Source organism: Lotus japonicus, chromosome 6 (assembly GCF_012489685.1).
Source record: "Lotus japonicus ecotype B-129 chromosome 6, LjGifu_v1.2".
In the NCBI taxonomy this organism is placed as follows: domain Eukaryota; kingdom Viridiplantae; phylum Streptophyta; class Magnoliopsida; order Fabales; family Fabaceae; genus Lotus; species Lotus japonicus.
In genome coordinates this window covers 47397986-47414758 of record NC_080046.1, presented here as the reverse complement: position 1 = coordinate 47414758, position 16773 = coordinate 47397986, and the positions used below count along the sequence as shown (strand labels likewise).

The 16773-nt window shown below is 35.9% G+C and overlaps 2 protein-coding genes across 4 annotated transcripts; one reads left to right on the top strand and one right to left on the bottom strand.

Annotated features, from left to right (window-relative positions):
• Positions 1–474: 474 nt before the first annotated feature.
• LOC130723313 (uncharacterized) lies at positions 475–3771 on the bottom strand. Its single transcript, XM_057574309.1, has 3 exons — positions 3615–3771; positions 1861–1898; positions 475–857 (listed from the first exon to the last, which is right to left on the bottom strand). The coding sequence occupies exons 1-3, from the start codon at positions 3685–3687 to the stop codon at positions 744–746; spliced, it is 225 nt and encodes a 74-aa protein (XP_057430292.1). The 5' UTR covers positions 3688–3771; the 3' UTR covers positions 475–743.
• Positions 3772–6152: 2381 nt separating this feature from the next.
• On the top strand, positions 6153–9109 carry LOC130724165 (putative pentatricopeptide repeat-containing protein At5g65820). Of its 3 annotated transcripts, XM_057575339.1 has the most exons (3): positions 6153–6304; positions 6397–8520; positions 8741–9109. In XM_057575339.1, exon 2 carries the CDS (start codon positions 6400–6402, stop codon positions 8380–8382), a length of 1983 nt encoding a protein of 660 aa, XP_057431322.1. In that variant the 5' UTR covers positions 6153–6304; positions 6397–6399; the 3' UTR covers positions 8383–8520; positions 8741–9109. The 3 variants fall into 3 exon arrangements, with proteins under 3 accessions (XP_057431322.1, XP_057431323.1, XP_057431320.1); XM_057575340.1 differs by having other exon boundaries at positions 6161–8520; positions 8751–9109; XM_057575337.1 differs by having other exon boundaries at positions 6161–8520.
• The last annotated feature ends 7664 nt before the right edge of the window (positions 9110–16773 follow it).

Sequence of the window (16773 nt, the reverse complement as noted above, 5' to 3'; positions counted from 1 at the left end):
TATATATGTTTTTTCTTTATGCAACATTAAATCATCCAAATCCAATACATACCCCATATTTACGAGGAATTTGAAGAAGGAAAATGCTTGATGGGTCGAAAAATTATAGCCGAAATACACTGAGTCCACATGCTTTCTCACTGTTATCAATTTCTACCTACATGAATTCCATCAAAACCCCTTGAATTCCTTTTTTGATTGGCTGTAGTTCGATCGTAATAAATAGCATAGCTCTTTGAAGAATTTTCAGTAAGTTCAACTTTACATCTAGCACACAATATAAGTGCAGCAGGCTCCTTACAATTTGTTTTCTACAAATGAAGTTAGTTACTTCTTACTAGGCAGAAATAGAGAGATTGGATCAATATTCATACTCGATGGTACTTAATAATAACCGAGTCCTGGTTTGAGTGAAATTTTAGTAGAAAGGGTGTGATGAAAAAGAGTATAATAAACATAAACAAAACACTGTCATAACAACAAAACACGCGCACTCATTTTATTGCAAGAGCAACTCGCAAAATGATGAATTAAAGTAAAAGGAAAACCCTTGCAAACTAATTTCATAGTGCAGTCCAGGGAGAAAATAAATGAGAAATTTCTTAACAAAGGAGCAGTGCCACTGTCATTAAACCTTTTCCAAGATCCAGAAAACCAAATAAGTAAATCCCTGCTCTACTCATACATTAAAAGGGCAGCGAGCAAATCTCGGCAAGGAGGGAGGAAGACAAATCTTTATGAGCTCAGTATGATTTCCCACAATGTATCAAGCTTCCAGCACCCAAGAAAAGACCAAAAATAGCAGCACTTCCAAGCGTAGTTTGTCCAATATGCCTGATTTTCAAAAATCCAGGTACCTGCATGTAAATGAATTAAGGGATTCAAAGGTCATATATGAACTCCAAAAGAAGTAACTCATGCAGTTACCCGGTACTCATGTCTTTGGTACAACTGTTACGAGATCAAAATATGGTTTGTAGTGTATACTTCAATTTAGTATGCTATTTGACTTTAAGATACAAAGTTTAAAAAAGTACATTGGCAAAATTAACTCATAATATTGATATAAACATAAAATTCAAACATAAATTCAGCTCCAATTTATCTACAGAAAAATAACAAAAGAATATTCTGTGATTAATGAGTAAAAAGTTATTTTGGTCCCTCATAATGTGGTCAGTCTAGGCTCTAAAAGATAGAAATTGTCACTTTCATCCTGATAGAAAAAAATTACTTCAATTTAGCCATTTTAGGGACTGGACGATGGTCCTTTTTACCTTTCAATGACCAATTTGATCACATTTTACAACTTGTAGGGATCAAATTAACAATTTCCATCTTCCAGAGAATAAATGGCTGACTGTACATCTTTCAGGGATTAAAATGACTATTTATTTTGTGATTAATACATAAGCTTCAATGCATTAAACTAATATTGGATTCTTAATCCTTATTACACCAACAAGACAATTGATTCGCAATCCCCAAAACACAAAATAACAGTCCAGAACACAAAAGAGTACATTTATAATTCCAATGTACATATTAAAAAGCAAAACAGCATAAAGGACAACTAATTTTACTTTGCTTTCTTTTTATTGATTCTGATATCTCTCTTACATGCTTTTGTATTCTCCGGAATTTTTTCATCTAAACGTTTACCATAATTAGTATTTGATTCCCATCTCATTTCTCCTAATTTTATAGATACAAATAGAATTTTGAAAATATTGAACATATTGCACAAGACATGAATCTGTACTAAAATCTATTTTGGAGACATCACGTCACTAAGTTAAAATAAACTGGAGCTCTGTATAATCTTATTATTGAAGTTTAAAACAAGATCATATGACATACCTTATACTTAATTGCCTCATATGTTCCATACACGGCACCTGGAAAGAAACCAAGAGGTTAAGTGAAGGTGTACTGAAACTTTTAAATAGATGTGGAATTTAGGTCCAATATAAAACCAGAATGAATGTATTCTATAGACACTACGGCAACACTTAAGATAACTGAGTTTTACAAAATCACAAGACTGACAATAGTCACTACTTTTGGAAGCAAGATAGCAGATAATTCAGACTTCATAAACTTCAAATATGAGACTTCAACATTTTACTTATGATTGGTGTCAAGCTCTTTTGAATTCAAAAAACTGAAGAATCGAATGTAAAGGTGAAAGTGCATGTAGATCTAGCATTAGGTACAGAACGAGATACAAACATTGTGGGAGGAACCACTTAGGCCCCTTTAATTTCTAATATGCATAACTTTAAGCTTTTATTGAATAGATCCAAGGCTCATCATACAAATATTTAATTAGGACAGAATTGAGAGACTTCCAAAATACTGTCCTCTTGCAACAATCTTATGAAAAGAACACATAATAATGTTTTATTTCAGAGTCCATAAGTCTAGGATTCTATAACATGTCCATATCAACAAAAAGGGCATTACAATTGATAATAATAATGATAATAATAAACTACAGAGGGTAGGATGAAGACCCAAAGGACAGAAAAACAGAGTATGAATATTCAATATCAAATTTATTTATTTGATTGATTGTATAGGAGGCCTAAGACAATGCATTGAGTTTGAGAGTGAGAAGGTATGCTCAAGTTGAGACAAAGTGGCCTCAGTACTAAGTATAATTTGGGGCATCAAGTTGTCCCCATAGATGCCACTTATGCAAAAGCTCTGGGGCCAACAACAAAAAAAATTCATTCATGAATAATTAGGCTAAAATAAAAATGGAGGATGCAAGTACGGAACTATTCGTCACTTAAATGTTTCCTGCTTCAAACGTGTTCAGTTTTCTAATGCATTGGGGATGCTGTTCTAGAACAAGATTGACGCCCGACATGAAAACATGCCATCAAATCGATGTGACTTCAGGCTTTCACTTAGCCCGAAGTATATATCTCTAAAAAGGAAAAGAGGATCAACTTCAAACCCATGTTTAAAAAATCAACCAAACAAGTGAAATATATAGCTCTAAAGAGAATTCGTTCGAACCAAAAGCTTTAGCAGGTTTGTGCTATAAAAGGGCAATGGCTCATCCAACATGAGATTTTAACATGACAAAGCAACATGAAGGACGGCGACAATAAATAGGCAAAACCCTATTAAATTTTTTGAAACCTTGACTACCCAAAATGATTAGGGATTAAGGAATGGCATGCTAAGCTTAATTATGGAGAGAAGGCTATCACAATAACTAAACTCTCACTTCAACTTCAACAAAAGCATCACCATTCAGCACCATTGAGGCAACATGTGATGATATAAAACCTCACTCTAAGGCTGAGCACATCCATCCCAACTAAGAGTCAGAGAACATGAATAGAAAAATGCAGTTATCAAATGGAATCAGTGTAGTGAAAGTGTTGAACATTGAAGCAAATCCAACAAAGTTTGAAATCACAGGATCAAAGGGAGTAATGACAGAATCACAAATCAGCCAAAAAAAAAGATTAAAAAATTGATATTGCATAACATACAAATAATCACACAGGTTGATGAAAACGAAGACCCTAAAAGAGAGTTCAAGTTGCACAAGAAATAGAGAAGAGATTATAGGGTATGATAAAAAGTTGACTGACCGACGGCGCCGCCGACAGCACCGCCTATGGCGGCACCGGCGGCGATACGAGTGAGGCAACTGTCCCTAGCCATTGGAATTTCCAAGTTGGATTTTGTGTGCGGCACTGTATGTCTTGTTCGGTACTGAACTCTCAAACCAAGCTAACTTGTTCCTTCGTTTTATATCCCTATTTTTTTTTTTTACATCATCTATAATTAAGTAGATTCTAAATTCAAAATTTGCACTAATCTAATTGAATTGAACTCTTCCTTTTCTAAGATAAAAATATCTAATTAAATTGAAAGCGGTTATAATTGAATAGAATACATTATTTAAATTCTATCAGAAATTTTATTCTTATTTAAATTATTATTCAGTTGAAACCCGACGACGAGGAAGATGGGCTGCGACGCAATGCTGTTGAATACTGTAGGTCGATGAATGTCTGGAATTTCTTGTGAGTTATGGTCATAATAATGTATGCTTGGGGGAGCTTTTAGCCATAGAACTGAGTCTAGATCATATATAGGATCTTAATTTCAAGAAGGTCGCTTGTGTTTTGGATTGTGCTAATGTGGTAGAGGTCCTCCATATCTGCACTAATGTGGACACTTTATGGGATAGGGAGAACATTAGAAGACTCAAAGAAATAATCAATCGGAATTGACACGTTTCGGTTATACATCCCTAGGAAGAGTAATCATGTTGCACATATGTTGGCTCGACAAGCCTTTAGAGATGAGTCTCCTCGTCATGTTTGGAGACTTCCTCCCTCCACTTGATAGCGCGTCTCTATGCCAAAATGTTGTAGGATAGTTATGTTGTTTTTTTTATTATTTCATCATGTAAAAATAAATGTTATTCAAGATTTTATTTTTTCAATTTTTTTATAATAAATACAAAATATATAATATAATTAATACATAAATATAATGATATCTAAATATATAGAGTCATTGGTATTAGAATTTTTCCAACAATCATCAAGAGTCCAAGTTCTATAAGTAAAAGCATTGTTGATTAAATTTAATGACGATTTTTAACTGAGCTTTAATAATTACTGACTGTTTAGACTTCCAACAATTAGAATTGATCTAAAAAAACTTTGACCATGTAAATATATCACATTCATGGATTAAAATCAATTCAGATGTAGCAGTTGGAGTGGATCGACTGACGGGTTTTGGCATGGTTGCTCGCGACACTAATGGCGAAATCATGGCAGCAGCAGCCCGGTACCCAGTGGTAGTCCTTTCCCCAGTTATAGCAGAAGCTCTTAGCCTTCGATGGCCCATGGAACTAGTTATCCAGCTTGGCTTCCGTTCAGTTCAGTTTGAAACGTATAGTCTTGAGCTTTACCATGCTTGGCAGAAGCGTAGTGGAGTTTCTTATTTATTTTCTATTGTTCAAGATTGTTTTGCTTAGGGGTGGGAATAGACCAGGCCGTTCGTAGGGGCCTATGACCTAGCCTACCACAGGCCCAGGCCAGGACTGACCAAATTGGTAAATAGGCAAGGCTTAGGCTTTTTGAAAAGCCTATTTAGTTAAAAAGACTAGGCTCATGCCATTTAAAAAGTCTTTTAAGCCTTATAGGCTAGCCTATTTAAGTAAAAATAATAAGTATTTTTCTGGTACATTGTAAATATGACTAGTATAAATATATTTTACTATTGATGATGTCTATATATTAGAAAATTATCATATATACTTATTGACATCTTTATATATTTAAGCAAATTGACTTATATAATGACTCAAAGTTATAAGTCTATTTAGAAATAGATATATAACGTATTTAAATACCTTAATATAAAGTTTGATTTTATACTGGCTCTCCGACTCTAAGAAACCAACATAATCTCTCGTTTAGTTTCATTTCTACCTAATAGCTTATAATATTATGTGTCTGATTGTTGAAAAAATTATTTTAGTATAATTTAACCTGTTAGTTTATAAGTTTGATAGCTTCTTTACAAATAATTTTGTTAGCAAACGTAAAACTCTTGTTGTGAAATATGCCTTTAAATAGGCTATCAGGCCAGGCCAGACTTTTGAGAAGGTCAGGCCAGGCTCGAAAAAAAGCCTTTGACAGGCCACAAGCCAGACTCATGCCTTAAGATTTTTAAACAGGCTAGGCCTATTTACGCAAAGCCTACCTAGGCCCAGCCTATTCCCACCCCTAGTTTTGCTTTTTCCCCTTTTTTTAGTCATGTGGTCTTTTCTTCTATACGTCACAATGAGAATTCTGTGGCGGATTACATGGCCAATAATGCCTCTTCTTTCACCGAGCGTGTTTGGGTAGAGGAGAGGCCTCCTAATTTGGTTTCGTTCTTGAACGCTGATGTTTTGCCTTCAATGCATGTTTGATTCTATTAATGAATTTTCCATGTTAAAAAAAATGGAACTTTCTTCCACTTAGGCGACATTATCATTCATGCTAAGTTTAACTATTTTTCTTGTTAAACTCAAATTTCTGTTAAAAAATATTTACAATATATATGAAATTCTAGGTTACATTCTAATATTTTAACTGAATTATGTACCCAAAATTTTTTTAACTAAATTATGATTTTCTGCTCATTCTGCACTAATGCTAATTTCTATCACAAAGTCCTAGAGGTGAAGAAGCATTAGGTTTGAAAATCAAGCACATCTACGTCGCCGCCGCCGCCACCGGCCGCCGCCGCACCTCCTCCTAGCTCCGAAGAGGTCAGCTTCTACTTAACTTTCCTAGGGTTGCTGAAAAAAATGAAGCAACATAAACTTCACTGTTATTAGATTTTGATCCTGATCATACACAGAAAATGCAGAGATTCTCAGCAAAATCAATACTATTCTTCTATAGAAATGGCGTTTTCACCCGTCCCTTGAGAAAACCATTGCTGATTGCACATGAAAATACTGTGTCTAAGCTCTTCTCTACCAGCTTTGAAGTTAGTTCTTCACAGTCACCACCACCAAATCAAAATTCCTCAAAATTTGATAGTAGCAGTGTCAATTCTAGCTCAACAAGCCACTTTGGCCTTGTTCGCCTCGAATCTAGTTCAGGAAATGATATAAATGACCAAAGCTATGATGAGTTTGCTTCTGATGTGGAAAAGGTTTATAGAATATTGAGAAAATTTCATTCTAGGGTTCCCAAATTGGAGCTAGCTTTGAAAGAATCCGGGGTTGTTGTGAGGTCGGGGTTAACGGAGCGTGTATTGAATCGGTGTGGGGATGCTGGGAATTTGGCGTATAGATTCTTTGCGTGGGCTTCGAAGCAATCAGGTTATCAGCATAGTCAGGAGGTGTACAAGGCTATGATTAAGGTTTTGGGGAAAATGCGGCAATTTGGTGCGGTTTGGGCGCTGATTGATGAAATGAGGCAAGAGAATCCTCAGTTGATTTCGCCCCAAGTGTTTGTTATTTTGATGCGGAAGTTTGCTTCTGCGAGGATGGTTCAGAAGGCTATTGAAGTATTGGATGAAATGCCCAAGTATGGGTGTGAGCCGGATGAATATGTCTTTGGGTGTCTGTTGGATGCATTGTGTAAGAATGGTAGCATTAAGGAAGCAGCTTCACTCTTTGAGGATATGAAGTATCGATTTCCACCAACTGTCAAACATTTTACTTCCTTGTTGTATGGTTGGTGTAGGGAAGGGAAGCTTATGGAAGCAAAACATGTGTTGGTGCAGATGAAGGATGCAGGCATTGAACCAGATATTGTGGTTTATAACAATTTACTTAGTGGGTATGCTCTAGCTGGAAAAATCGTGGATGCTTATGATCTTCTGAAAGAGATGGGAAGGAAAGGTTGTGAACCAAATGCAACCTCGTACACAATTCTGATCCAGTCTCTCTGTAAACATGAAAAATTGGAGGAGGCAATGCGGATATTTGTTGAGATGCAGAGAAATGGTTGTCAGGTGGATGTTGTAACCTATACCACTTTGATTTGTGGGTTTTGCAAGTGGGGAAAAATCAAAAGGGGTTATGAGCTTTTGGATCAGATGATACAAGAAGGCCATTCCCCAAATCAGCTGACTTATCAACATATCATGTTGGCCCATGAAAAGAAGGAAGAGCTGGAAGAGTGTATGGAACTGGTGAATGAGATGCAGAAGATTGGTTGCATTCCCGATCTTAATGTCTACAATACTGTTATTAGGTTAGCTTGCAAGTTGGGAGAGGTCAAAGACGGTGTTCGGCTATGGAATGAAATGGAAGCAAGTGGACTTAGTCCAGGCATTGACACCTTTGTCATCATGATTAATGGGTTTCTTGAGCAAGAGTGTCTAGTTGAAGCCTGTGAGTATTTCAAAGAGATGGTTGGGAGAGGGCTTTTTGCTACTCCTCAATATGGTACCCTAAAGGTGTTGATGAATTCCCTTTTAAGAGCTGAGAAGCTCGAAATGGCTAAAGATACTTGGAATTGTATCACAGCTTCTAAAGGGTGTGAGCTGAATGTGGGTGCATGGACAATCTGGATTCATGCCCTCTTTTCAAAAGGACATGTGAAGGAGGCTTGTTCATTCTGTATAGACATGATGGAGAAGGATTTAATGCCACAGCCAGATACTTTCGCAAAGCTTATGCGTGGTCTGAAGAAACTGTATAACAGAGCATTTGCAGCAGAGATCACAGAGAAGGTAAGGAAAATGGCCGCTGACAGGCAGATCACATTCAAGATGTATAAACGGAGAGGAGAGAGGGACTTGAAAGAAAAGGAGAAGGAGAAAAAAGATGGGAGAAAAAGGAGGGCTAGACAACGCCGCTGGGGTGGAGGCAATCAGAAAGCATTATAATTTGCATAGTAGATATTCTGATTTCTGGCAAGAAGGTTATCAAGCTATTCAATTAATTGGAAATTAAATGATGCGATTGGTTTCAACTCATCGAGACATGAGTGGAAGACTTCAGAAAAGCTTTTTTTTTTCTTTCAGGTACGTACTTGTTCAAAATAGTTCATGCTTTCTAAGTTTCTCTTCATTTTAGGTTAGAATTGGAAAATAGAAGTCTTTTCTATTTCAGATTATAGGCCAATTTTGAAACTAATTATAGTGGTAGATAATGTAATGAGATTTTTACATTGTAAGCACTTGTTTTGCATTTTTTTTTAATCTATGAAAATTGATGTCTTCAGCACTGAAATTGTATTTTCAGTTTTATACAGATATACTAAAGAATGACTAAGTATTGAACGAGCATGCTTTTCTTCTGCACATCGATATGATGTGCCTTACAATCTGTTGGATGAAACCTCTACTCTACTCACTAGATGAAAACTAAAAGAGCTTGCCAGGGAGGGATCCAAGACATATTCCTGTTTGTTCTTTGCTGTGGTATAAAATTTTCAGGTCTTGACTAAAGTATAGGCAGAAAGATCCAAATGTGGTGATTCGTTATGTTTACTTCATGAATCATGATCAATATTGTGTCAACAGATCTTTTTGTTATTATTAAAATTTAGTCTGTTACTCACTTTGCTGTCTAATGAAGTTTTTATAAAATGTGCCAACAGTTTTGAACAAATTTTCGGCCCAGGTATCATAATGGTCCCAAATGGTTTATAAAGACGGTTTCAAGCCATTGCATAAGCATCAAAGAGTCGGTGAACACTTGCAATATATGCTTCCTATACTGGATGTTTTTCAGATAGTTTATGTCTTCAAATTAAGGCAATGTTCGGTGGATGCAAAGGACAATAACTTATGCCACTGAGAATGATTAATGATAAGGGGTTTGAGTAGTTGGTAGGGGATCATGGTCAATCTCCTTTTTGACAACAGAATTGTTGATAACCTCTGTTCTCAAAATAGTATTTATCAATCAATAGGTTCAACATTCAGATCTTACTTTAGCTATATAAAAAATCTAATTATTTTATCATATGTAAAATTTTAATTTTATTTATAGCAAACAAAATGGTGTCAATTTTCCCCCCTTGAAGAATGCACTTTTAGCCCGAAAGAAATGAAAACAAAAACTACAAGTCTCTACTGTAAATGATTGAGGCACTATCTAGTAAGAATTGAACTGAAGAGAAACTAGGAAGAAGACATGTCCAAACTTATTTGTTCTGATACAATTTGACAACTAGGGAAGGATATCTGAGGCTGCTATACAAACTTATTTACTTGAGAGGTCATGTGTTTGTCAAATTTCAGATCCTGAAAAAAATTACCACAGTTTTCACTTTCTTGGTGCGACACCAGCTGAGGTAAAAGTATTTTTCTTGAAATTGAATTACTCCCGTATCTTTGTCATGAAGATTTGGTCCTGTAATAATATATGTCATATATAATTACTATCACTCTATTATGTTGGTAAAAGATAAGTATAAGCTGAGAAGTCCATGCACCTTCCATTACTTAAATCAATCTAACATCTTGTGTTTGATCATTGAAATTTAATATTTATTTGATCATAAGTGATATTGCAAATAAATTAAAACTATATGTACCAAAAAAAATTAAAACTATAAAAGATCAATGTTGAATTTGTAACTAAAATAAATTTGAAATTTGAAAAAATAATTTCAGACTTCAATTAAAAATAACGAATAAATTTAAATAATTTTGGCTAGAGATCAAATAAAAATATCAAATCCAATTATAAAAATATGAAACTAAATTAATCAGTAGCAAATTACTATCTAGTTAAGTTTATATTTAGTATATGATTCAGTTTTCGATTGTGCAACAGAAGCAAGAAAAACAAATTTCACACTAGTTATGGAGGGGGACAGACCCCATTTAACAATTTCAAAAAAAATTCTAACCATTTTATACCTGAGTTTAAAAATAAATCCAGAAATAAAGTGGCTAGCTGAATAAGGCTGACTAAATATTTAAAGCAATAGCTACACACTTTTTCTCTATCTCCGATGTGGGACTCGGTAACGATTTCTATAACCGAACTCCTCACTATTTCTGTCTTACATTTTCCATATGGGATCTGCTACTGTCGCTATTATGGCTATTACACCTCACAGATGACTTCTTCCACATCCACAATCATTTCAAGAGCATTAACATATATGCCTTGGTGATAAAAACGACAAATAATGTGAAGAGAAATGCTTGCACCATAGCAAAGGTGTCACATAATGGTTGTTCATCGTTTAACACAACCATGTCATACAAGGTGGATAAAGAAAAGAAACGAGAGTACCTACAATGATGACACAATATTGCAAAAGGTTGCTTCATTTGTTGAATTTAATGATGGAACACAAACAAATGCCAACAAGCTTCAGTGACTATATCCTTGGCAATCTCCTCTTACTGGAGTATTATTTTCCTTGGCAATCTCCTCTTACTGTAGTATGTTCTTTCATAACCATGAAAAGTTATAACCATGTCAATTTGCAAAGAAGAAATTGTACCCTTATGCTACTATATATCTGATCAACTTGGTGATGATTTCAATGTGTATTATTAGGGTGTTAGAATATGGCATCATTGTTATGAATTTGGATTATCAGTGACTGTTCAATGAATGGTATAACTCCTTATATGAATGGTATAAAAATTTCAAAATATTGTTGTTTTAACTTTTATATATTTTTAAGGGTTAATCGTCTACTTGACCCTTGTCTTTGTCTCGCTGTCTGAAATTAGTCCCTCTCCGGAAAATTTGTAAATCTGGGTCCTCTGGTTTGCAATTTGTGTGGAGCAGGTCTCGCTGGAGCACAGATTTGGCATGCTGACTGTGTTAGTAAGCTTACGTGGATTTAAAAAAAAAAATAACAAGTCAGATTTATTAATCAAATTAACTAATATTAAATCTATTAACAAATTTTCAAAAAAAAAACTATAAACAAATCTAATCTAATAATCTAACTAAAATATCAATTTCCCCAAAAATATAAAAATTAAAAAAAAAACCCTAAATCAAAATCAGAAGTCCAGAACCACGTTCTCATCTCCTCACGTTCTCATCTTCTCACCTTCTCATCCTCCACCGCCCAGTTCAGATCTGCAAATCATCCTCCACCGCCTAGTTCAGATCTGTAAATCGCCTCCACCGCCCAGTTCTATTGCTGTGTAATTTGGGGTTGAGGTCGCAGGATGGGGGTGGGTTTCTGGCGTGGGTTGCAGGTGAGGGTGGGTTAGGTTGCGAGAGGGTAGGGATGGGGGTGGGTTGCGGGTGAGGGTGAGGTGGGGTGCGACTGAGGAAAGAGGGACAGAAACAGATGAATGAGCGAGAGAGGAAAGAGGGACATGGAGCCATTGAAGAAGAATGAAAAAAGCTTTTGTGTTTCTGAGTTTGAAGAAGATGAAGAAAATGAGTAGGGGGATGGAGGAGGAAGAAGATCTGGGGTTTTGGTTGGGGGTGGGGGTGGGAAAGAGAGATCCGATTTGCAGGTGGGGGTTGGTCTTTCTCTGTTGATCTTTCTTTCTCTTTTTCATGGTGGGTATCGAAAGGGAAGAAAATGGTTGCTGGGTTGTTAAGGTCGCTGGAGGTGGAGGCGGGTTTCTGGGTGGTGGTGGCGGCCCGGTGGCTGGGTTTGGGTGGTGGTGGCTGGGGGTTCATGGTGGTCGGTGGGTGGGTTTGTTGAAGGTGAAGAAGATGAAAGATTGATTAATTTGATTTCTGAGTTTTAATTGGATGATGAAGATGGATATTTTAATTAAGTTTTCATTAATCAAATTTTTTTCATTAATTTTAATTAGGAAAAAAAATGAATTCCAAATCAGCTTAATTAATTTATTTATTTTCTGATGTGTACATTTTTTATTTTTCACATAAGCGTCATTAATCTACTCAGCAAGCCAAATCACCCCTCGTCGGAGCACGGTGCTCCGGCGAGGACATGCTCCACACAAATTGCAAACCAGAGCACCCTGATTTGCAAATTTTTCGGGGAGGGACTAATTTCAGACGGCGAGACAAAGACAGGGGCCAAGTAGACGATTAACCCTATTTTTAAAAACTTTTTTATATATTTTTTAGAATTATTGTTATTTTCAAAATTCAACATTATTTATCAAATCTTATGCCATATATACTCTGATCTAATATTATAACTCTCACATATGTTTTAATTAAATTTCACCAATGTTTTAATTAAATTTTATATCAATTAATAAACTCAATGCAATCGCTTTGGCTACCTCAGACAATCTGTGATTCTATAGACAGGAAGATTCGTGGTTGCTTATGGGCCAAAGGTTCAAATAACAGAGGTTGGAACTTGGTGTCTTGGGAGAGAATAATTCAGCCAAAGGAACATGGTGGTTTGGGCCTTCAGAATGCTAGATTAAATAACATAGCCATGCTTGGCAAGTTGGTAGAAAATATGCTGCATGATACAAATAAACCTTGGGTAACAGCGTTGGCAGATGGATTGGGCGGGACCTGATCATGATAGGACCCGCCCATAGTTAGAGCTTGGTGTGACTATAGGACGGCTAGGCGAGGCCTCTTTAGGGCGACCAACTCTCTGGGTCGAGGATTTGTGAGGCCCCGCCCAATTAAGCTAGCATTAGGATTTTAGATCACCCCACTATAAAAGGGGAGGTCACTCATTGTAAAAGAGATCTTTCATTAATATACTACACTCTTATCTTCTCCTAGCTTTGTCTGCTAGGGTTTTTAGATAAAGTCTCTTCTTCATATGAGATCTAGGTCCAAAACATTGGCGCCGTCTGTGGCTTACCATGACCATGGAAAATCCTTTGTGTTCTTGCTGAGTTGAGAAAGCACACCGGAAAAAGTGTGAGTGAAAGAAGTTCGTGGTGAAGGACGAAGGAAAAATTGTGTGCAAAAATCAAAATGAAGAAGCAGCAATGGTTGATGAAGTAGGAGGGAACCTTCAATCGGTGTCATCTACATTACGATAGGGTCGCCAACAGCAGCAGCAGCTGTTCCGCCTACGCAGATCATACGAGATTTGGAACAGGGTATATGGCGTGCGTGCATCTGGTGAGGCGATTCTCAGGCCTCATCTTAGTCCTTGTTACAGTTGAAGTAAGACCCATCCTCTTCTGGGTTTGCTCGTGAAAGTGGAGGAAGAAATGAACAGCAGAGGGAAAGCAAATCGAAGACCTGCAAAGCCGATGGCGAGGGTGTTTGATAAAATGACTCTGAGTTAGTTTGTGTAAATGAGGACCGTGAAAGGCAGTTGGAGAAAGATTGCTTCTGGATGGAGTTCTCAGGCTTGGAAAACGGCTATTTCGAAGCACAAATGGCCATAGTCTCACTGAAAAATATTACTCTATTGCTCTTAGTTGATTGGTTTGATTGATCTGGTTTTAAATTTGTTATTATATTAATCTCCATCTGCTCGATGGGTATGGTTTCACCTCTGGTTTTAGTTATTGTCTGAATATGTGAGGTACTTATGTGTTTGGTTATGGATAATTAGAGATGCATGAATATGAAGTGATGTAGGAAGGACGAAGAGACAGTTAGCTTGGGAGTAGATATATAATTTTCTTGGTATTTTTATTTTGGTTTCTGAGTCATACACACGGTTTGGTTAATTGATTGACTGAATTTATAAGCACATTACCATTGAAATTTTAATGCCTATAAACTGTTCTATAAAACTCCTGACTGGTTTTCTCTCTTTCCCCTCATGCCTCTGTTGCCTGAGAAATGGGAAAAGACGGTGAGTCAATGGCGGAGCACAGTGCGATTGCAACCACGGTTATGTCTCAGGTCATCTCTTTCCTTATCACGACCTGCTTAAGTTGCTTTCTAATTCTGTTGCAGCCTCTGTCCAGAAGTTGTTTCAGAAAATGCTTGAATGAATACTGCTTCAAATAGTTATTGAAATTATAATGCCTGCAAACTGCTCGATGAAACACTTCACTGAATTCTCTGCTTAATATTAATGGTAAAGAGTCGAATAATTTTCAGTCAAATATAAGGATAAATGTTTTACCTATCCTGGACTGACTTTGTAATTCAGTTATGTTGCTTGGAGACTTGGATTGATTTTATTTTGGATAATCTATTTGAGTTATTTTGCTGCATATAATGAGCTCGGAATATTTCCCATTTTGTTGGCCATTTTTTATGAAAAATTGTCATTTCTATATGATGAATTCTGCCTATGAGTATGCTTTGTCTTGGACTCTTTGTGTGAAACTAATATTGTTTACCTGAATGGGAACTATTGAGGTTGATGAATTTCAGTTCGAAAGTGTTCTCTTAATGCTTGTTATTTGTTTGCTAAATTGTTATAATAAGTTCATTAATGTGACTCAGTGCTTAGTGATTATATCAGATGGGCCCAGAATTATGGTTAACCGATTTGAAACTAGTTGGTAACTCTCTCATCTTTCAAAAATTCCATCTTTTCTTCTCTTTTGTGAGTTAATTTTTGTCCTTTATTTCAAGATGGCCTTAACAAGAGGTTTTCTAGAGTAAAAAATAAGTTAGACAGACCAACTTTCTCTTGGCCTTTTGATTTTATCGAAACATGATAAAGAAACTGAACTCCTTGCACAGCCAGTCATAATCACTGGATCATAATCTTTTAAAAGAGAATACAACCAGTTTTCTTATCAATTGAATACACTATGTCAGCACAATCTGTACATTCTGTTTGCTTTTACAAATCATATTCAACTTTTGTGGCAAATAAAACCCCAGATATGCTAAATTAGCAGTGTTTTCTTTTCCATCCAAATCCAAGTTGCTTTAGAAATTTTCTACTGCAGTTTTTTATTTTATCTTCATTGGTATGCCCCTGCTACCTTCATGTATTATTGCATCTTCTTACAACTATCACTTGTTTCATATGCTTTCTATAATGAAATGCAACTACGAGGGAAATGCTTGAAGAAACAGCGGAATAAGGAGGAGCCCCCTTAAATTGCCTTGGAAACATGAGAGTCAGAAATCCCCCCTTTTAAGATGCATGGGATCCAAAGCAGATACAACACATCGGGTAAATTTTCAGGGAATAATGTATAGTAAAGAAGGGGATGATGATAATAAAGACAAAGGCATACAAGTTGTGCTTAAGTGGAACTGTGAATGAAAAGCTTGAGGAAAGTAAATATCAAAATCCAGAATAGCAACTAGAAACGGGAACTGAGACTGCAAGACAAGTAAGCACAATCTCAAAACTAGTTTCCTTTGATGAATAGTGAAAATTATCACTGTTATACCTGGCTTATGAAGAGTTGAATTCTATGATATCTTGCTGAGTTAATTGTCAGTATATAGGGATTTCATCTTCACTGTATGGTGTAATTATATGATTACAAACTGGTTTTCAGAAACATGTTATCAATGGATAGGACTGTATTCTTCTACACATAATTTACCACAGGAAGCTATGAGAAAATATTGCATAAGTGCACACCAATGACATGAAAACAATTCTTTAAATAGATTCATTGTAGAATGAATTGTTTCTATTATAAGAAAAGATAATTCATTGGCTCCTCAAAGTTTTTGCTGAATTGCTTACAGTAAAATGGATTTAGCTTTGAGGCTTTGCTTGAATGCTTTACTTCATACTACAATTGAATGTGTATCATGTTCTCTTTTCAATTTATATCATGTGAAATTCTTTGGCTTCAAATCACCACTTCATTTGACTCCAATTTAAAAAGATGGGTTGCTAATTTGCTGGCGAAATTACAAAATGGTGTCGCTTTTGAAAGTCCTTAAGAGGGCATTGATCTCATTTTGGTTTTCAAAGGAGGGAGAAGGAGAATAGAATGCCTCTAGGCTTCCTTAAACAGTATGTCTAGCCAAGATAAAGATTTTCAAATACAAGGCTATTTATTGCTGAAATCTATTTGATGATTATCAACGTTGATTACAAATTCAATTCAAAATTTGATGTGTAGACCCAATTGCAATGTTGATCTTTTTTTTACAAATATGAGTGTATTGATTTGGCTTATTTAGGGAAGTTCATTTAATTATGTTATCACTTTGATGACCTATTCTAAATTTCCCTCACACCAAATATCATGTGATATCAAAGTGAATATGTTGAGCTCGCCTATAGCATGTTGTTGACGAGCAATATGAGATGGGCGAGCTAAATGACACGTTGATAAAGAAGTAGGTTGAGGAAGAGGAAAGGAAGATGCAGTTGAGGCATCCCTTCCTGTTACAACAAATTGTAACATGATATATTGAAAAAAAAAAGGAAAGAAAGAAGAAAAAGAAAAGAAGAAAAGAAAAGAAGAAAGAAGAAAAAGAAAATTATAGTTATTCGG

What these genes read in the sequence shown, in the direction of transcription:
- LOC130723313 (XM_057574309.1), bottom strand. Translation starts at nt 3,687, where the DNA reads ATGGCTAGGGACAGTTGCCTCACTCGTATCGCCGCCGGTGCCGCCATA. An exon ending in TGCTGTCGGCGGCGCCGTCG is followed by an intron (nt 1,899 to 3,614) that starts GTCAGTCAACTT and finishes GTTTCTTTCCAG; the next exon opens with GTGCCGTGTATGGAACATAT. An exon ending in ATGAGGCAATTAAGTATAAG is followed by an intron (nt 858 to 1,860) that starts GTATGTCATATG and finishes ATTTACATGCAG; the next exon opens with GTACCTGGATTTTTGAAAAT.
- LOC130724165 (XM_057575339.1), top strand. Translation starts at nt 6,400, where the DNA reads ATGCAGAGATTCTCAGCAAAATCAATACTATTCTTCTATAGAAATGGC.